Genomic DNA, 21,216 nt, shown 5'->3' on the forward strand with positions numbered 1-21,216 from the left:
GAAATAAGTAAAAAGTACAATTCCACATTACTGGTAGATGATTCATTTTTGGTTACTACAGTAACGGACAAATGTAAAATAAATCTTTACGAGAATCAAGATAGAGTACTTCAAAAGTCCTCACAACTGACATCAAAAAAATATATAAAGAAATTTATCAAAAATTGATAAATAACATTATTAATTAGATCTTTTTTTATAAAATAGATTATACCGTGGCTGTTGCGCGACCAATTTAATATACCGCATACCGTCGCATGAAATTGCGCAGGAGCAATCAAGTTTTCAGTGAAGCGGCATAGTTTTTTTCGTCGTCCTATTACCGCGGAGCTGTGAGGTTAGATTTCGGGAAGTGGGCCTGGCGCTGTTTTAATTATTAGTTTTGTAATTGTTTTTTCTTTTCGGATCTTTCCGTCATGGAGAAACAAATTAACGGTTCCGTAATGTTGAACGGAAATGGCTACATAAAAACGGAACACCAAAAAAGACTGAATGTAAGTAAAACTATATATTAGGATTGTTAATTTTTGGGTGTGATTTTTATTACACTGTTTGGTTTTAGGGATTTAAAGTGGATAAAATGAACAAGGGCTCAGTTTCTAAATCTAATTCAGTAAGTTGTATATATTTTTTCAGTTTAAATATTATGTTTCAATAAAAAAAGACTTTTGATATGTTTTCATGGAATATTTACAAACAGTATTTCCTCTATAGCTAGCCAGTGAAGAAATAGGACAAACCAAAAAGCAAAGGGTATTTAAAGAATCATTTGAACCACCTACTCTGTTGACTGCTATGTTGACACAAATAAGTTTTTATGTTCTTATGGTTCTGGGATATTTAAGTCAGCTTTTATTTCCCCCAAAAGTGATCCATGAAAAAGGTAGACAAGGGTATCAACCTCTCTATGATAGGTAGGTTATCACATTGATATTGGGATCAATGTTTATTTGTAGTAATTTATGTTTTATTAGTTTCTCAGCTTTTTACTCAAGATATGTGTATCGAAGAGTGAGGGACTGTTGGAATTATCCCATTTGCAGTGTTCCTGGTAGTGAAGTAGTTCTTAAGGATCGAATAACTAAAGATAATGGATGGACTTTCGAGTAATATGCCCTTTTAAATCAAGGTATTACATAATGTTTATGTTATTCTGCTTTTTAGATTTACTGGTTCCCAAACTAAATGTGTCAACCTGGCCTCTTACAATTACCTGGGCTTTGCTGAATCATCTGGGCCATGTGCTGAAGCAGCAGTTCAATCTATATATGACTATGGGATCAGTACTGGTGGTACACGCATCCACTATGGTACCTGTGGACTTCACAATGAACTGGAAGAATTGTTAGCGGAATTCTTGGGTGTAGAAGATACGATCACTTTTGGCATGGGCTATGCCACGAATGCTCTGAACATTCCCACCTTAATTGAACCAGGGTGCCTTGTTATCAGTGATGAAAAGAATCATGCTAGTTTAATATGGGGTATTAAATTGCCTGGGGCTACAGTGAAAGTATTCAAGCACAATGGTTAGTATAATGCATTTGGTAAGTTTGGGCATAGTAATGGAAAATTATACATTTAAGACATGAATCATCTGGAGGAAATCTTAAGACAAGCAATATATTTTGGTCAGCCAAATCAGCCAATTGGTGCCTTTAAGCCATGGAAGAAAATAATCATAGTTGTTGAGGGGATTTATAGTATGGAGGGAACAATTGTCAAGTTGCCTGAGGTTATAGCACTGAAGAAGAAGTACAAGGCCTACTTATATTTAGATGAGGCTCACAGCATAGGTTCGATTAAGTTAAAACATCTAAGATAGTGTGTTAGTGTGTTCATTGCTTTGTTCTGCAGGTGCTATGGGCAAACATGGTAAGGGAGTAGTAGATTATTTTAATTTAGATGCTAAAGATATAGATATTCTTATGGGGACATTTACAAAAAGCTTTGGCAGCGCTGGCGGATACATTGCAGGTTCCAAAGTAAGTATTGTCATTAAAATAATTCTATTTTTAAATATTTAATAGCGTTAGTGCTGATGCAATTAAAAAAATGTGCCTATCATTTACATTTTTTGTTTTATGATAAACTTTGAATAACATTCATATTTTATTTCAACATGCATGTGCTCGTCATTTGGCGGGAAAAAACAGGTTTCAACACCAGATGATTACGTTGTTCGTATTTCATCTTTAATTTTGCCGTCAATTATCTCGGTCTGTTTTAAAATAAATAATACTTTTAATCATTGGTTTTAATAGATTTTGATACCTGATTAAGGGGCTATTTTGATCCAGACGCGCAGAATCTTTTTTTTTGTAATTAAATGCAATGGAAAATAAATTTAGGGTCATATTTATTTACCAATTAAAAAATCTGTTGACCTGTAAAGTCATCATCTAAGATATCAGGTGTATTTATTTATCTTTTTCGTAGAATACAATTTTTATATCAATAATTATTATATTGAATTGAACTAGATCATACCTGTATTTAAAGATAACGTTCTGAAAAACTTTAGGATAATTTGTACCAAAAAAACGCACGTGATTTTGTCTAGTGGGGAGGGTTTATCTAAAATCTCACCACGTATCATTTATTTTAAAGTATATCTTCCTCCAAAGCTGACGTTTTGAAAATAAAAGTCATCCGAAAATTATCTGTTTCCATGGCTTATCCCCATTCCAAGTGGTCATCATCACTATCACCGATGTTTCGGACCCTTTAACGCCATTCTTTTATAATTTCAACGTTGAAAATATACCCATAAAAACGATGTTTTCAATATTCCAGATCAGAATAAGGGGGAAATAGGTGTAGGGCCGCGTATATCTGGCAATTTTTAAGAATTTTTTTAGCTATTTATGAATACATTTGTTCTATTTATATTTTGAGAACATATTTTAAGAGGTTTCTCATAAGAGAGTGTTCATCCAGGTAGGTCATTTGTGTACATTTTGGAGGTCACAATTTTTTTGCATTTACATTTACATGCAATTAAAAAAAGTAGTAAAAATTATAATTTTTCTTAGTTGCTAAGTCACAGAGACTGTATATATAGAGAAGATATGTGTGATATTTCGTAACGATTATAAACACTAAGAGTTAGAATGTATACAAATTCGAAAAACATATTTTCGAGAAAAACGCGTTTGAAGTTGGAATAGCAGTAGAGGTAAGTTTACCAAATCGCAGAATCATATTGCGGTCCATTATCAGCCTCATATGTGTCATTTTCGGCTTGCTGCTGTTATTTTCGAGTTTTCCGAATTTTTTTGCTGTCCAGAGAGCTGCGCCGATTTTGACGCATTATGCGACGATTGTTAAGACATAATTGAAGCTTCTGCTACCAATGGTAATATTAAGCACTTTCAGAATGGTTAAAATACTGGAAGTTCCTTCATTAATTAAGTATGCAGCCAAATATGCCGATATAAGAATGTTTTGGAGCCGATCATCTATACATCTATCGAGTAAATCATCTCTCAATAAATCTTCATTTTCTTCATTTTCACTTCTACTTTCTATTTTGCTTTTCTTGTTTCACTTTTTCTTCTTTTTCATTTTCACTGTATATCGATTTGCTCCATACTCGTTTTCGGACACGAAGACTTTTTTTGTATAAATGAAGCGCACGCTATGAAAGTTTCAGAGTGATTAAAATACTTCTTAAATACTAAAAGTCCTTCATTAAATAAGCACGCAAGCAAATATACGGAGACCTCAACGATTTTTAAACTAATATGTAAATGTTTTGGAGCCAATTGCCAAACTGTTTCATTTGCGTTTTGAGTATTACCGGCTAAACATCTATCGAGTAAATCATCTCTCGATAAATCCTCATTTTCTTTATTTTCACTTCTACTTTCTTTCTTTCTCTCTTTTCTTTTCTTTCTTTTCTTCTTTCACTTTTTCTTCTCCTTCATTTTCACTGTATACCGATTTCCGTGAAATGATCTTTTATGAGGTCTAGTACTATGACTTGAACCACCATTCTCGTTTTTCGGATACGAAGACATTTTTTTGTATAAATGAGACGCACGCTATGAAAGTCAAGTTAGAACCTTTCAATTTTAATCAATTTTAAAATATAAATATCCTTACTGGGTCAGTAATACTTCTGTACATTTATATCTAAAATCTATTGAAACAAAGAATCCTTCCAACACTGTCATGTACTATCGATTTAGGAAACAAAGAAAAATGAAATTTTTTGAAGCCTCTACACCTATTTGCCCACCTTAATAAACTGGTTGCGAAACGAGATAGTAACATCGTATCGCATCGTTGATTTTAACTGCTAATTATCTGGCGTTGATTCGTAACAAATTAAACAGATATTAATAGGCGTTATTAACGTACTATTTTCAGCGACTAATTTCGTATTTGAGAGAGAACAGTTACGCGTCCTGTCACGCCTGGGCTATGCCTCCTCCGTTAGCGGCGCAAATTATAACAGTTCTGAAGATACTTATGGGTAAAGACGGCACAAATGAAGGTCAGAGACGCATCGAAACTCTAGCCAGAAATACGAGGCGAGTATTTTAACGAGACTTGATTTCTTACGTAGATATGGTTGATAACATCGATTATTTTTTACAATTCCAGGTACTTCAGAATGAGACTCGAGCAGATCGGGCTAATTATTCACGGAAACGATGACTCACCTGTTGTTCCTATTTTAGTGTATCTTTATTCGAAAATAGCGTAAGATTCGTGCTCGTTCCGTTGGTATATCGGTCTCATCCGTTTTATTTGCAGCTATATCGTCAGGACTCTGATCAAAGAGCACATAGCGACCGTGGGAGTCGGGTATCCGGCCACACCGCTGTTCGAGGGCCGTATAAGGATTTGTCTGTCGGCGGGACACACCAAAGAACAACTCGATTATGCCCTGGGGGTACTTGAAAGGGTCGCTGACGAGATCGGACTGAAATACTCGCGGAAACCTCGCGATCTTACTCCTATTAACTATGACGACATTAAAGTCTATCAAGACTGATGATGGGCTCTCATAATCACTAGTTTGCAATCTTAACAACTTCACCAGTAAGATCTTTCATCTCAAGTTCAAACGGCGATATTCGTCTGGCCTTTTTAATGGCGGCTAATCAGTAGTCTTCTCGTAGCATTAGTTTATTGCGGCAGTTTTTTTATGGAATAGTTTTTTTTATTACTAATTAACCAGCCATTAAATTAGGCTTACAAACATTCGAGTACATAGAGTTCAGACATCATGGTGGATGTCACAGGAAACTCTGACATGCTTTCTAAAATTAATCGTGATGCCCCTATGTATCTCGACGCTTTATAGATATCATCTCCGACATTTTAACACATTCTTTCTGACCACACATCCGGTTAAACAAATTATTCTATTCTCCAGGATTCCTGTGCCATAGTTTACAGTTAAAAATTATTCACCTCACACCATCTTAAAACTAACTTTTCCTCTAACAGTTCTTAGGTTGTAGTTGGCTTGGACTGTGATCATATAGATACCAATTTTTTCCTAGACAGTATAGATTATATGTTCAAATAATCAAATCAGATAAACAAACAGATAGTCCATATTCAATATCTGGAGGGATAATGTTTGCTACTTCAACATTCCTTATGTTTGCTTAGTTTCTGTGTTATAGTTTTTTAAATATTTATATTGTGAGTATTATTATATGCCTTCTACATATATGTATAAAGTATTATGTTGAATTCTTCCTGGTTTCTTGTTCACTTAAAATATATATGTTCTTATTTTGGTTCAACAAAAACAAATTGGTAGCATAAGAGGATTATTACGAATAATTTAACAGGAAGAACAAATATATTGAATATGGAGTGTGGACGCATATCCTAGATGTTTTTTTAAAGACATACGGCTTCTCGGATTCGAGATATACATAGAAATAGTTGTCATACATATATATATTTTAAGAAATATTTATTTCAGCCTATTTAAATGGATTATTTTTTTCGATAATGTTAACAGTTTTGTTTGAAGCAGATTTTAATAAAGTATTATTTGATTTCACACGTTTTATTCCCGTTCTGTACAAATATAAAATGGTGAAGGTGTCGCTTAATATAAGTTTATTTTTTTAAGTACTAGGTTTAAAAGTCAGAGTGGTGAAAATTATTGAAGATATATGATTCACCTTTTATTGCGGCGATGATACTAAAACTATTTCATTTTTAAAAATAACTTTTAAGATAGAGCAAATGATATGGCGAAGGCAATTTTTTAAAATTATGAGATTGTTTATTATAAGTATCGTATACAAATTAAAAATTCTAAAATAACAAGGGTAAATCTTTTCAAAAACCTTAATTCACTATTTATCATCTCCGATATGTTAACACGTTTTTTCTGGCCACACATCCGGTTGAACAAATTATCCTATTCTCCAGGATTTCTGTGCCATAGTTTACGTTTGAAAATTGTTCACCTCACACCATCTTAAAAATAACTTTTCCTCTAACAGTTCTTAGGTTGTAGATGGCTTGGACTGTAATCATATAGATACCAATATTTTCCTAGACAGTATAGATTATATGTTCAAATAATCAAATCAGATAAATGAATAGATATTTGAGTGCATATTTAATATCTGGATGGATAGTGGTTGCCACTTCAACAGTCCTTATGTTTATTTAGTTTCTGTTTTATAGTTTTATATATACATACATACATACATATATATATATATATATATATATATATATATATATATATATATATATATATATATATATATATATATATATTTGTGAGTATTATTGTCTGCCATTTAACATGTACGTATAAAGTATTATGTTGAATTCTTCCAGGTTTCTTGTTCAATTTAATATATATATATGTTTTTATTTTCGTTCAACAAAAACCATATACATAGATATAGTTGTCATACATATATATATTTTAAGAAATATTTATTTCAGCCTATTTAAATGGATTATTTTTTCGATAATGTTAACAGTTTTGTTTGAAGCAGATTTTAATAAAGTATTATTTGATTTCACACATTTTATTCCCGTTCTTCACAAATATAAAATGGCGAAGGTGTCGCTTAATATAAGTTTAATTTTTAAGTACTAGGTTTAAGTCAGGGTGGTGAAAATTATTGAACATATATAATTCACCCTTCATTGTAGCAATGATACTAAAACTATTTTACTATTATAAACAAGTCTCATGATAAAGTAAATTATATGGCGAAGGTAGTTTTATAAATAATTATTGAGATTGATTTTGATAACTATATTATACAAATTAAAATTTGTAATCAATCACAAGGATACATCATTTTAAAAATATTGATTTACCATATTTCTTTAGCTTTCTTCAAAAATGGTATAAAATGATATTAACAAAAAGGTGGAGGCGATGAAAATATCTAAAATGTATATAGACTATATGAATAATAATAATAATGAGTAATAGAAGTTATTTCCTTAGAATATATTAATTGCTTATTTCCTTTAACTTGACTCATCGAATTTCCTAAATTTGTTTTTAGAACATGACAATGTTAAATTATTTTTTGCGGAGCTATTACATCAACATATCATGAGTTTATTTTATTTGTCCTATTCATTATCCATATTGGCCATCTAATGGCGAACTGAACTAATGTAATTTTGTATTGTTATCATCGATGGAAAGATATCCAGAGCGTAAAATTATTTTCTATATATAGAACGTTCTTCAAGGCATTGGCATAGAGGCTGTCCTTGGACACGACGATAAAAATAAAAATAAATAATCGTATGCAACGTTAAGGAAATACCCGTTTGGTATAGCAGATAGTGTTGAAAAGGCAGGAAACATTTATCTAATCAGTCGACTGTCCCCTTGATACCTCCAAATTTCTTTTGATGCGAATTATTGAATAAAAACAGCTTTGTGTCTCTTCGCTGTGCCAGCCAATAACTAACATGTCACGCTGGCGACATTTGCTTTGTTTTTTAGTGATGTGTGCTGGTGATCGGATTTATTCCGGTGTATTGGCTGGCTTTCAAACTACAAGTAAGATTATTAGAATGTGTTATTGACAATTTAGAGCTCGAATACTTGAGAACAATTTGTTGTAATAGATCAACTGAAAAGTCCCCGGCCTACCATAGTAAGACACATTTTTTTGGCAAAATTATTTTTTTATTAAACGTAATTCCCTTCAAGGGTGATACACTGATTATAGCGACCCTCCAACTTTTCGATACCATTTTTATACTGCGATTTATCTTTTGCTTCAAAATAGGCCTCAGTTTCGGTGATCGAGGTGATCGTTCACGTGTTCATTCGACGAAAATGTCTTCTCAGTGAGCATTATGTTGAGATTTGAGAACAGCAAATTGTCGCTAGGGGCCAGATATGGAGGATACAATGGATGAGGAAGCAATTCGAAGCCCAATTGATGTATTTTTGACACGGTGCATTGTCTTGGTGAAACAGCACCTTCTTTTTCTTCAAATGCGGGTGTTTTCGGCGATTTCGTCTTTCAAACGGCCCAATTACGCTATGTAATAGTCGCTGTTTTTAGTAGTATATTTAAGGTAATTCCTATTTATCCATTTTTTTCACAATAATAAAAGTTGCTTCACTCAAAATGCTATAATTCACTAGCTAATGATCCGACAGCTGTCAAATTTATACCTGCCTCTTTTGAGGCTCAGGGCTAACTAAAAAAACATATGGATTTAGTTTTAGTAGTGCCATCTATGTGTCAGGTCAAGGACTTTTCAATTGACCTGTTAGTTTAAAGTAAAGCTTACTTTTTACACGTAAACAGCATTCTTTAGATATTTATTCTCTACTTAATGCCATGACACTTTCTTAAATCTCTGAAAGCTTCATGAATTTAAGTTTATAAAATATCTGATCTTCATCAGCTCTTCATATAAATGAAAATTATGGGCGGCTTGGTGATTTATTAACATTCAACAACTTCCTGTAACATAACTAGAATTGTCGACGTCCCTTTAGAGTTATATAGAGTTTGGTAATTTTGAAATAAATGTTAATCACATGGTGTTAGATCAGGGGCGTTTGAGGATCAGATATAATTTCTTAACTGAACTGCAATATTAGTACGAGTTATGAAAGATGTATCTTGGCGAATGAAATAATAATGTGTATGGACTCAAAGAACTATCATATTATTATATTTTCGACAAATTCTATAATTATAGCAAACTGAAAGCACAATCTTAACATTTACTTACGCTGGATATTCATTGGCAGATATGGTTTGGTTTGAATACAAAAAGGAAATAATAAATGATCCTAATTTCAAAAACTACAACTTAATCGCTTGTATCCTAACCTAAATGTCGTTTTGACATATGTATAATCGAAAATCATTTGTTAGAAAACTACCGACGTTTATAGAAAACTCAAAATTAAAATTGATACTAAACTCAGCAACTGTCATCGATCATTGTTTTTGTAACTTGACTTTTGTCCAAAGGAAAAAAACTATTGATGACGAAATAGGGTTTATCGAAAACAAAAGTTTTATTCTAAACATTTCCTCCGAAAATAAAACGCGAATTTAATTTAATAGAATTAGGACCGCAACCGTTATGGAATTCGACGTTTACGGATCAGCTTAGGCGAGATCTTTTGTTGAATTACGACAAATTTGCAAGGCCTACGCAGCATTACAACGTGACAAAGGTCAAGCTTGGATTGACCATTAGACACATCGAGATAAATGAATTCAAAGCCGTCTTGACCGTTCATAGTTGGCTTAAAATGGTAAGTCGTCATATTGATTAACTTATAGAAGGGAACAGGAAGCGCCATCTGTTGTGTCGTTGTTGAGTTAAGTAGCCAGTATGTTTGTAGTCTTGGGACGATGACAAACTGAAATGGGATCCTAGTAAATATGGCGGCATCCATTCCTTAAATCTGGCTGACCACGAACTTTGGCAACCGGATATTTTCCTTTACAACAGGTAAATCTGGCTCACGTAATATCACTTAACAAGACAAGATCGTGTTTTGTTTAGTGCTACCAGCACGGCCATCAACCATTACAACACCCACTGCATAGTGTTCTCGAATGGGAATGTGTTATGGGTACCACCAGCTCAATTCTCGGTATTGTGCAATTTGAACTTGAAGTACTGGCCATTCGACAGCCAGGAATGTTCGATGAAATTTGGTTCGTGGACATATAGTGGTGATCAGATAGATCTGGACGTATATAACAATGACACTGACGTAAAGGTAAGATATCGAGAGGATCAAAATGTATTCAGATGTTTTTTTTTTATTTTTGACTCAGGAACAAAATGCAAGATAACAATCAAATGTTACTTTAACTCAGTGAGATACTACAACTATAAACTTATATAGAGGTAATTATTAATAACTGAGATTAATAATTATCTGTATATATATAGTCTATTCAAAGTTTTTTTGTACATACGTCATCAATATGTTTAATATATTGCCTGCCGCAATTTCTAAATTCGTTTCAGAATCAGACAATGTTTTCTTTCTCATTTTATTCTAGCTAAATAGAGACACCATGCTGTCTGATTAGTTCGAATACGTAACGAATGAGCCTATCAAAGTCGTCCCCTTATCAAACGTATGTAAAATTCTTGAAAACAATAGTGATAAGAGGTTATAACTCTAACCTATGAACTATTGTGGCTGTATAATTTACTGTAGTTTTTAGATATACTACAATGTTAAAATAAATTATATTTGAATATCATTTTGTTCAATTATTTTATTGAGATTATAATTTTGTTGTGTATCAAAGCCCAACTGAACTAAAACTCAGAGTTGCTACATTACGACGTTTTGACCTCACAACTTTAGATGACGTATACCCAAAATAATTTTGAATAGACTATACGTAATAACATTGCTAACAGTTTCATATTTTTTGATAGCCAAGTCAGATTTTGTTCTCTAAATATAGGATAAGCTAAGTTATTTAAATATATCTTCTTATAAGTACGAGTTTTGACATTATTTCAAAATTAACGAAATATTCTATTAATAAGTTTATATAGTGAATTATAGCCCAAGTAATGTTTTTTTATATACATTTTCTAATTATAAATAATGATAATTATCTATACATATCAATTGTTTACTGTCACAACTTTTTGATCATTTTAAAAAACAGGTTAGGTCAAAAATCTAAAGATATCTTCTTGTAGTATATATTTTGGCATCTTTGCAATAGATTTTGACACAGCATTTTCAACATATAATACACTGTTGATACATTAAATTAATTTTATTTATTTATTTTTCGGGAACTGCTTTCTGCACAACTGTATATATTAATTTGTTAGCTAAGTATATCTTTTTTTGAAATATTTATTCAATAATTGTATATCATATTTTAACCTTTAATGAGACTTTAAATAATTAAACAATTCTGACAAAACATGACATTTAAGGAATTTTGAAGTTTTAAATTAGTTTTTTTTAAAATTATTTCCTTGTAAGTTAGGTGAATACATCTTCTTTAGCACATATGTTGGTGTTTAGATACATTACAACAATTTTTGGCTTGACAGATAAGGGATTTTAACAATTCTAGTTAGCTTTATTTATACTTTGAACATTTTCATCTCTAAGAATACATTTTAACATTAACATTAACATTAAATTAGTGTTATTTATATTTCTTGAATACTCACTTTTGTCTTCTTATATATTAAGCTAGCTAAAGACATATTCCTTTGTAAATATTTTGACATTTAAGTCAGTAAGTTAAATAATTTAGCAAATTTTGACATAAACATACTGAATTTTGATATTTTCGATTATTTTTTCATGTTTCTGAGTATTTTCCTTATCCTTAGTACACTTTTTAATACGACGTTTTAGGAATTTTCGCATATCTCTCCATATATACTATAGTTATTCTTAAATTAAATCTGTATTCTTCTGGATCAACATTCTGACACTCTCGATATATTATTTTTTATTTCAGATTTGTCTATTTGTTTACTCTAAGACATATTTAAGTATCATCTATATAAATACATATATAAAACATCTACTTTTTAAATAGCGGTTCTTTTAGCTAGATCTAATAATACAAAATAGCGAATGGAAAATAAAGAAGACCTCGATTTATCGGAACATAACCTATTACGAATGTTGTCCTGAGGCTTATCCGGACATAACCGTGAATATTTTGGTGGACAGGATATCACCTTCGTACAAAGCCATCATTGTTACACCTGTTATAGGTAGGTTTGACGTAGGTAGTTATTGGAAGGGCCTTTAATGATGTCCAATTGAATTTTAGTGATAGTGTTCTTGATTCTGTTGACGTTCTGGCTACCGCCCAGCGCTGGAGAGAAGATCATTCTGAATGGATGTACTGCCATCATTGTTTGTTTGTTTATGTTGTATTTCACACAGAAAATGCCAGCGATGGGTAATCACACACCCCTAATAGGTAAGCTCAAACATTTTATTTGCTTTCAATGTTTCAATTATTCACTCAAATTCACTCAAATATTTTAAAGGTATCTGGAATTAATAATAAGTGCTTGACCATTTTTATAATAATACTAGAGATTTGCAAAACTCAATATATCTTTTGCAGTATTGTTCTATAGTAGCTGTTTGTATATTGTGACCTTTTCCTCAATTGGATCAGTGGTGGTCATCACGATATCCAGAAGTAGACACGCACATTCGCTTCCTTGGGTCATCAAACAATGTTTAGTGGGAAAATTCGGAAAATATCTGGGATTAAATACTTACATACCGCAGGTAACTATTTATTTTTTTCATTAACCCTATTAAACCAGTACGGAGAAGCTACGCTGGTGACGCGTGTATAACAGGTCAATTGAAAAGTCTGCGACCTTCCATGGCAAAACACATTTTTTTGGCAAAATTAGTTTTTTTATTCAACATAATTCCCTTCAGGGGTGATACACTGATTATAGTGACCATCCAATTTTTCGATACCATTTTTGTAATACGATTTGTCCTTTGCTTCAAAATAGGCCTCAGTTTCGGCGATCACCTCTTCATTCGACGAACATTTCTTCCCAGCAAGCATTCTTTTGAGATCTGAGAACAGGAAATAGTCGCTGGGTGCCAGATCTGGACAATATGGTAGATGAGGAAACAATTCATGGATTTTTGCCATCGTTTTCACTGACCGATGACACGGTGCATTGTCTTGTGAAGCAACACTTTTTTTTTTCTTCAAATACTGCCGTTTTTCGGCGATTTTGACCTTCAAACGGTCCAATAACGCTATGTAATAGTCGCTGTTGATGGTCCTTCTTTTTTCAAGGTAGTCACTGAAAATTATTCCATGCGCATCCCAAAATACAGACGCCATAACCTTGTCAACCGACTGTGGCGTTTTCCCACGCTTTGGAGCCGGTTCATCGTGTGCAGTGCACTTGGATGACTGTCGATTGGACTTCGGAGTGAAATGATGGAGCCATGTTTCATCCATTGTCACATATCGACGCAAAAACTCGGGTTTATTACGCTTGATCATCTTCAAATACTGCTTCGAATCATCAACTCGTCGTTGTTTTTGGTCAATAGTGAGCTCACGTGGCACCCACTTTGCACAGAGCTTCCTCATACCCAAATATTCATGAATGATATGATGTACACGTTCAGATGATATCTTTAGAGTGTCTGCTATTTCATTCAATTTCAATTTATGGTAATTCAAAATCATTTTGTGGATTTTTTAAATGTTTTCGGGTTAACAACCCCTTTTGGGTGTCCATTGCGTAAACCGTCTTCGGAGCTCATTTCACCGCGTCTAAACTTAGCATACCAATCCTTGATGATTGATTTTCCTAGGGCAGTGTCCGGAAACTCGGCATCAAGACAAGTTTTTGCTTCAGCTGTATTTTTTCCCTTCAAAAAGCAACATTTTTTCAACACGCGAAATTTCTTTTTATCCATTTTTTCACGATAACAAAAGTTGCTTCACTGAAAATGCTATAATTCACAAACTAATGATCCGACAGCTGTCAAATTTATACACGCATTTATTGAGGGTTAGGGCTAACTAAAAATATATGGATTTAATTCTAGTGGCGCCATCTATGTGTCGGGCCGGGGACTTTTAAATTGACCTGTTATTATCGAAGAATGATGCAAGCAGTAGAAATGAACATCATGAACAACAGGATGAGCAAGAAAAATCAATGAAAGAACAGTAGAGATATAATAAAAGATACTTGCTTACTAAGAAAAGAGTAGGTGGATACGTATAGTATAGCGGTACGAAAATATATATTTAAACTATCCTGCAAATAGTTTTACAGCTTTGCTGACATATACACACTTTTTTGTCGACATTTTCATAATGGATCAACATATGATGAGAATTTCTTGAAACTGAGCTCAGTTTCCTTCTTCATAGCATGAATAATTATGGCTTTGTTGGCATAAGTCTCTTGATAAATGTTTTCAATGGCAATTTGATTGTTTTTTGTATTGAATGTTATGTGATACCGTCCTGTTAAACCAGATGTTCCTCATGTTCTTAATTCATATTATATTAATGGAAATTTAGAGAGCATTATGTTGCAATAGCATTTTGAAGCAGAATGTATGGTGCTGTACGTTGTTAATGGATTTGTGCATCAACAGGAAATGTCTGTCTGAATAGGTGTATCAACGATATGTCGATTCCTCACTGCTCTTTAATATAGTACTGTATCTAGTTACCTGGAGAATGTTTGATAACAGATAGTCCAGTATAATAACAATTTTAACCGATCTGATGTTCGATGATGATGGCTCTATATGTGGACGGTTTGGTTCTTCAGGGTATATTATAGTTCTCAGTGCAAGACCATATGACTTAAAAAGAAATTAAGTCCAACCTATCGACAATAGATGAATGACGTTAGTCATATAGGAGCACAAATTAATAAAGTAAGGGAAGCTGTTATGTTACAATCAATAATAGAAGCAGGCCACTCCAAACTCTTATTTTGATAGTTCTTTCTTATATGACTCAGTTACTTTTCTGTTAGTACTGAACAAAACTTCAAAAGAAAGCTATTGAAATTTCATGATATTCTTCTCGTTAGTTGAAGTTATTGTGCTAAGAGTGACACTACTTTTGTTATTTTCAAAATAATGGATCAAAAACAATTTCGTGATTTAATTTTACACTACTTCTTGATGGGAAAAATACCGTTCAAACGAAACAATGGATTGAAAAGTGTTATAAGGACTCCGTTACATCAGAAACGGCAATAAAACGTTGGTTTGCTAACATCGTAAAGATATCAAAGGAACGTATAGGTTTTATATTGCATAAGCATTTGACTATGAGAAAGCTCTGTTCAAACTGGGTGCCGCGTTTGCTAACTGTCGAACAAAAACCAGAACGTGTTGATGATTCTGAGCAGTGTTTGGCCATGTTTAAACGTAACAAACAGGAATGATTGCATCGATATGTGACAATGGATGAAACATGGATCCATCACTTCACTCTGGAATCAAAACGATCGTCATCTGAGTGGACACCAACTGGTGACAGGCCTATTTTGAAGAAAAAGATAAATCCTTTCTCAAAAGTGTCTCTTGATGGAGATTACGTTGATGAATAAGGCAAATTTTGAACAACAAAATCGTTTTCTTTGTTACTCCCGGAACTATGTAACGTTAAACATTAAACAACTATTGTTCAGACTCTAATTTTTAATAATAATATCACTGAGATATTATTTAGTAATAAAAAATAACCCTGGAACGTTATACAGTTGTGTCTTTACTTGTTTTTTTGGTTATTCACATAACAAAATATGTGGGAATTTTGGGACATTGTAATTATTCTCGTATATATATTTATACAATTTTTAATAATTCCTATAGTCGACCATGACGGTCCATCGAGTTACCGCCGAGGAGATGAGAGATCACCAGGTGACCGATTTCGATGACATGCACGTCGGAGACGACCACGGCATCGTCAGGAGTCACCACTCGGAGAAGACCACCTATCAGGACGACTGGGTCCTCTTAGCCGCCGCCATCGACAAGATCTCCTTCATCGCCTACTCCTTGTTGTTCGTGATCCTGGCCATCGTTTACTCGGTGTGACTCGAGAGATGCAACAAAAACATCGAGTAGGATTTTTTTATAATTATATTTTATTCTAAAAATTAACAGTAATCGATCTCTATATAACATGTTTACCTGCTGGTCACGACAAAACATAACAGAATTTGTTAAATGCTAAAATAAAAATAATAAACCTCTTAAGAACTAAAAACAACCTGACTCTTTTTCATTTCGGCAAGATAAAGGTGTCGCTTTTCCCTTATTTCTATCTGGTACCTGAGATTCAACGAGAGCGAGAGAGAGAGAGAGAGGGAGAACGAAAGTTAATTGAAGTGGGGGCCTCTTGGATCGAAGCTGCTGGAGGAGTACGGCCAGTACGACGGTGGCGGAAAGAGTCCCTGCTGTTGGGAGGGGGGCGGGAGGATGCCGGGGATCCGGGGACTGCTGCCGTGCGCGGACGGATAAAGGGCGGCTCCCAGGTCGCTTTGGTGGGGCTGGTACTTGTAGGAGGCGACGACGTCTCCTTGTCCCTGGGCTTGGGCCTGGCAGGCCGCCATCAGTCCGTGGAAGTCGAATTTGTAGGCGTATCTTTTGCCGTGCACTTTGGACATTATGTTCTTGTCGTAGTAGTACCTGAAAAAAACAAATAGCTTCTTCATATCATATCATAATCTGGTGAATCATATTTCAACATGTAAAAACAAAACGGGTTTCTAAATCCATTTTAAATAGTTTTTTTTTGGAAAATACAAAGTATCAATATAAAAATTGTTAAACTACCTAGTTTAATTGTTAAATTCAATGGTTTTGATAAAATTATAGATTATTAATTAAATATTAATTAATTAAATTATTATAGTAACGGGCAAACACATTTTTTTCGAAAAATTAGTTTTTTTTATTTAAAATAATTCCCTTCAACGGTGATAAACTGATTATAGCGACCCTCCAACTTTTCGATATCATTTTTGCAGTAAGATTTGCCCTTTGCGTCAAAATGGCCTCAGTTTTAGCGATCACCTCTTAATTCGACGAAAATTTCTTCCCAGTAAGCATTCTTTTGAGATCTGAGAACAGGAAATAGTCGCTGGAGAATACGGTGGATAAGGAAGCAATTCGAATCTCAATTCATGGATTTTTGCCATCGTTTTCGCTGACTTGTGACAAGGTGCATTGTCTTGGTGAAGCAGCACTTTCTTTTTCTTCAAATGCGGCCGTTTTTCAGCGATTTCGTCCTTCAAACGGTCCAATAACACTATGTAATAGTCACTGTTGATGGTACATGTCTCCAAAATCCACCTATAAGATACCTATGTGGGAATTAGGCACGTGACAATCACCAAAAAGCAGAAGCATTTGCTGAATACCTAGAAAAAAATTTCAAACCAAACGAAACTAGTATTGAATATAATTTTCCGGACATAGAAGCTGAAAATTCGGTGATTGAATCAGTCACGCCGAAAAAAGTTAACCAAAGTTATTAAAACTGATATTAATCCTTAGAAATCATCAGGCTATGATTTAATAATAGGAAAATTACTGCAAAAACTACCAAGAAAGGGAATTATAAAAGTCACCAACTTAATTAATACAACATTTAGATTAAGACATGTCCCAGGAATTTGGAAGATGACGGAAATTATAATGATTCCAAAACCTGGAAAGTCGCTAAATGAAATAAAATCCTATAGACCTCTATCACTGCTGCCAGTAATATCTAAGGTCTTTGAAGAACTCCCGTTGAAATGAATAAAACTGATCATAGAGAAAAAACCTAATACCAACACACCAGTTTGGGTTGATTAACAAGCATTCATCTATTGACCAGGTCTACAGAATAACAGATGTTATTGAAATAGCCTACGAAAGTAAAAAAAGTATGCTCAGCTATATTCTTAGATGTAGCGCAAGTCTTCGAGAAGGTCTGGCATAAAGGCCTTGTTCATAAACTACAGAAAATCTTATCACAACAACACACCGGACTACTAAAATCGTACATCACAGCCAGAATGTTTAGAGAATGTTAGAGAAACAAGAAGAAGCTTGTTCTACAATAAACGAAGCTAAAGCAGGTGTACTACAAGGAAGTGTACTGGGACCAACGCTTTATCTACTCTACACTGTGATATACCACAAACCGAGAATATTACGATGGTTAAATTTGGTGATGATACTGTGATTGTAGCTGTCGCAGTCAATAGTAAAGAAGCCTCACGTAAATTACAACAGGCAAGTGACAATATAAATAATTGGACACAAGCTTGGAAAATAAAAATTAACGAAAGTAAATTTGTACTATCATTCCATATAGCAACAACGCTAAATATCTCGGAATGAATCTTGATGCAATACTGCGTCGGAAGGAACATATAAAGAAGAAAGGAAAAGAACTGGAATCGATATATAGGAAAATGTATTGGTTAAATGGGAGAAAATTACAATTATCAGTACATAATAAATTGCTTTTGTATGAGCAAATACTGAAATCTATATGGACATACGGAGTTCAATTAAGGGGATGTTCTGCAAAGAGTAACATAAACAAAATACTAATTTTTCAGATAAAGTTCTGAGAAGTATAGTGGGCGCACCCAAATACTACAGAAATGACTACCTACATTGAGACCTTCAGATACCCACATTCAGTCAAGAAATCGAGAGAATTGCAAGGTGGCATGAGAAAGACTCCATCCTCATAAGAATATTGAAGTATTGCAACTTTTGGATACCACCAGAGCAGGACACAGACTTAAAATAATCAAACAATCTGATCTAGGGTAGTGAGGTGCATATAATAAAAATACAACAGTTACATGTATAAACATTATTTCACCAGAGACTGAGGTAGGGCCGATGGGTCTTCCTAGTTATATACCTAGATATAAGCTTCCAATACTATGACACCTAATCAAGCAAAGTTTTGGTTTAGTTGATTTTCGTCAAAATTTACATAAACTATTGTTCAGATCCCAGTTTTGTTTATTATATCCTATAAGATATTGTGCAACTTTACAAACATGTTTTTTGCTTCATGTTCTTGTAATCTTCCATCTCTTAATTCTATGGAACAATAAGTTATTAAACTATCGTTGCTAGGATAATTAATTTCGGCGAAACATCCGAATTCTAATAAAACCACTTTTTGTTTGATGAAAATAAGTAATACCTTGACCGCAAACAATAGTTTTGGTTAACATAAAAACTATGAGAACATGAAGCTGCCGGGACTCTCAGAAAGTGGCGATTTCTTTTTTCATTGTCAGAAAAACACGAAACAGAAAAATGAGACAAAGGAGGCGCTAACAAAAAGAATTTGTTGGATATTGCGAAACAATATAAAAGATCGAGTAATAATCTATGAAATTACTTACAAAGTTTAGTATAAAAGATATTTAAAACTAGTTAAAACATTGGCTAAATATATGTAATATTGTCAAATAACTTAGAACCTTATTGAAAAAGCTGTATGAATAGAAACTACTTTAGAAACAGGTTTGAAATTCATTTTATATTATTTCTACGAAGTTTAAACGCCCTTTCCATAGTTAAACATGTCAAGGTCTATGACAAATAAGAATATTAATGGGGAATTTTGTTGTTCTATTAAATTTAAACACAAATCTGTATCTGAATCACGTTTTTTAGTTAACCCCAACCCTCAAAAGATGCGTGTATAAATTTGACATCTGTCGGATCATTAGTTTGTGAATTATAGCATTTTGAGTGAATCAACTTTTGTTATTGTGAAAAAAAAATGGATAAAAAGGTATTTTCCTTGTTGATAATATATTGCTTTTTAAAGGGAACAAATTCAGTTGAAGCAAAAACTTGGCTTGATGCCGAGTTTTCGGACACTGCCCCAGGAAAATCAACCATCAAGGATTGGTATGCTAAGTTTAGACGTGGTGAAATGAGCACCGAAGGCGATGAACGCAGTGGACGCCCAAAAGAAGTTGTTACCGACGAAAACATTTAAAAAATCCACAAAATGATTTTGAATGACCCTAAATTGAAATTGAATGAATTAGCATACACTCTAAAGATATTAACTGAACGCGTACATCATATCATTCATGAATATTTAGGTATGAGAAAGCTTTGTGCAAAGTGGATGCCGCGCGATTTCACTTTTGACCAAAAACAACGACTTGATGATTCGGAGCAGTGTTTGAAGAAAGTGTAAGTGAAGTGAAGTGTAATAAACCCGAGTTTTTGCATCGATATGTGACAATGGATGAAACATGGCTCCATCATTTCACTTCGAAGTCCAATCGACAGTTATTCGAGTAGACTGCACACGACGAACCTACTCCATAGCGTGGCATAACGCAACAGTCGGCTGGCAAGATTATGGCGTCTGTATTTTGGGATGCGCATGGAATAATTTTCATTGACTACCTTGAAAAAGGAAGGACCATCAACAACGACTATTACATAGCGTTATTGGACCGTTTGAAGGACGAAATCAACGTCAATCGACGTCAAGAAAAAGAAAGTGCTGCTTCACCAAGACAATGCATCGTGTCACAAGTCAGTGAAAACGAATGCAAAAATCCATGAATTGGAATTGCTTCCTCATCCACCGTATTCCCCAGTTCTGGCCCCCAGCGACTATTTCCTGTTCTCAGATCTCAAAAGAATGTTTGAGGTGATCGACGAAACTAAGGCCTATTTTGAAGCAAAGGACAAATCGTACTACAAAAATGACATCGAAAAATTGGAGGGTCGCTATAACCACCCTTGAAGAGAATTATGTTGAATAAAAAAACTAATTTCGTCAAAAAAAGTGTTTTATTTAGTTTTACTTAAAGTTTAGACCTATTTCTAGACTTTGTTTTATTAAAAACTAACTATATATATTTGTTTAGACGTCTTTAATATGACATCACTATAAATTACATAAAATGATTTTAATTAGATACGTTAATGATAGAAGTAGAATCATGTATTCTGAACATGTTCTTGAAAACGTTTGAAAATTCTTGGAATGACTGGATTTTAATGATGACTAATATTAAAAATAAATATAATATGACACCCCTGGAGGCAGGACGTATATGTGTTGCACATATTAAAAAAATTAAATTTATCTCGAAAGGTTTTGTATGAGCCAAACTCCCATCATATCATTTGGACCTGTCACTTCTTCCTTTAGGCAAATTCTT

The 21,216-nt window shown here is 33.6% G+C and overlaps 3 protein-coding genes across 4 annotated transcripts in view; 2 read left to right on the plus strand and 1 right to left on the minus strand.

The window, feature by feature from the left end:
- Nucleotides 1-265: 265 nt before the first annotated feature.
- Nucleotides 266-6,030, plus strand: LOC143205246 (serine palmitoyltransferase 2). The gene is made up of 10 exons (XM_076418420.1): nucleotides 266-494; nucleotides 563-613; nucleotides 715-914; nucleotides 975-1,106; nucleotides 1,165-1,529; nucleotides 1,587-1,796; nucleotides 1,858-1,985; nucleotides 4,375-4,538; nucleotides 4,612-4,710; nucleotides 4,765-6,030. Exons 1-10 carry the CDS (start codon nucleotides 417-419, stop codon nucleotides 5,003-5,005), a joined length of 1,668 nt encoding a protein of 555 aa, XP_076274535.1. The 5' UTR covers nucleotides 266-416; the 3' UTR covers nucleotides 5,006-6,030.
- Nucleotides 6,031-7,869: 1,839 nt separating this feature from the next.
- On the plus strand, nucleotides 7,870-16,262 carry nAChRa10 (nicotinic acetylcholine receptor alpha 10 subunit). Its single transcript, XM_076418431.1, has 8 exons — nucleotides 7,870-8,029; nucleotides 9,567-9,760; nucleotides 9,851-9,960; nucleotides 10,015-10,234; nucleotides 12,063-12,231; nucleotides 12,291-12,443; nucleotides 12,594-12,763; nucleotides 15,863-16,262. The coding sequence occupies exons 1-8, from the start codon at nucleotides 7,939-7,941 to the stop codon at nucleotides 16,088-16,090; spliced, it is 1,335 nt and encodes a 444-aa protein (XP_076274546.1). The 5' UTR covers nucleotides 7,870-7,938; the 3' UTR covers nucleotides 16,091-16,262.
- LOC143205248 (uncharacterized) overlaps nucleotides 16,241-21,216 on the minus strand; it is a 57,308-nt gene continuing 52,332 nt past the window's right edge. For both annotated transcript variants that reach the window (XM_076418428.1, XM_076418427.1), the window contains exon 5: nucleotides 16,241-16,684. In XM_076418428.1, coding sequence (XP_076274543.1) covers nucleotides 16,375-16,684 — 310 coding nt within the window. In that variant the 3' untranslated portion in view covers nucleotides 16,241-16,374. The remainder of the gene's footprint in view (nucleotides 16,685-21,216) is intronic.

This window comes from Rhynchophorus ferrugineus, unplaced genomic scaffold (assembly GCF_030347505.1).
Source record: "Rhynchophorus ferrugineus isolate W39M unplaced genomic scaffold, kcgeb_rfMv2 rfM11, whole genome shotgun sequence".
NCBI lineage: Eukaryota > Metazoa > Arthropoda > Insecta > Coleoptera > Curculionidae > Rhynchophorus > Rhynchophorus ferrugineus.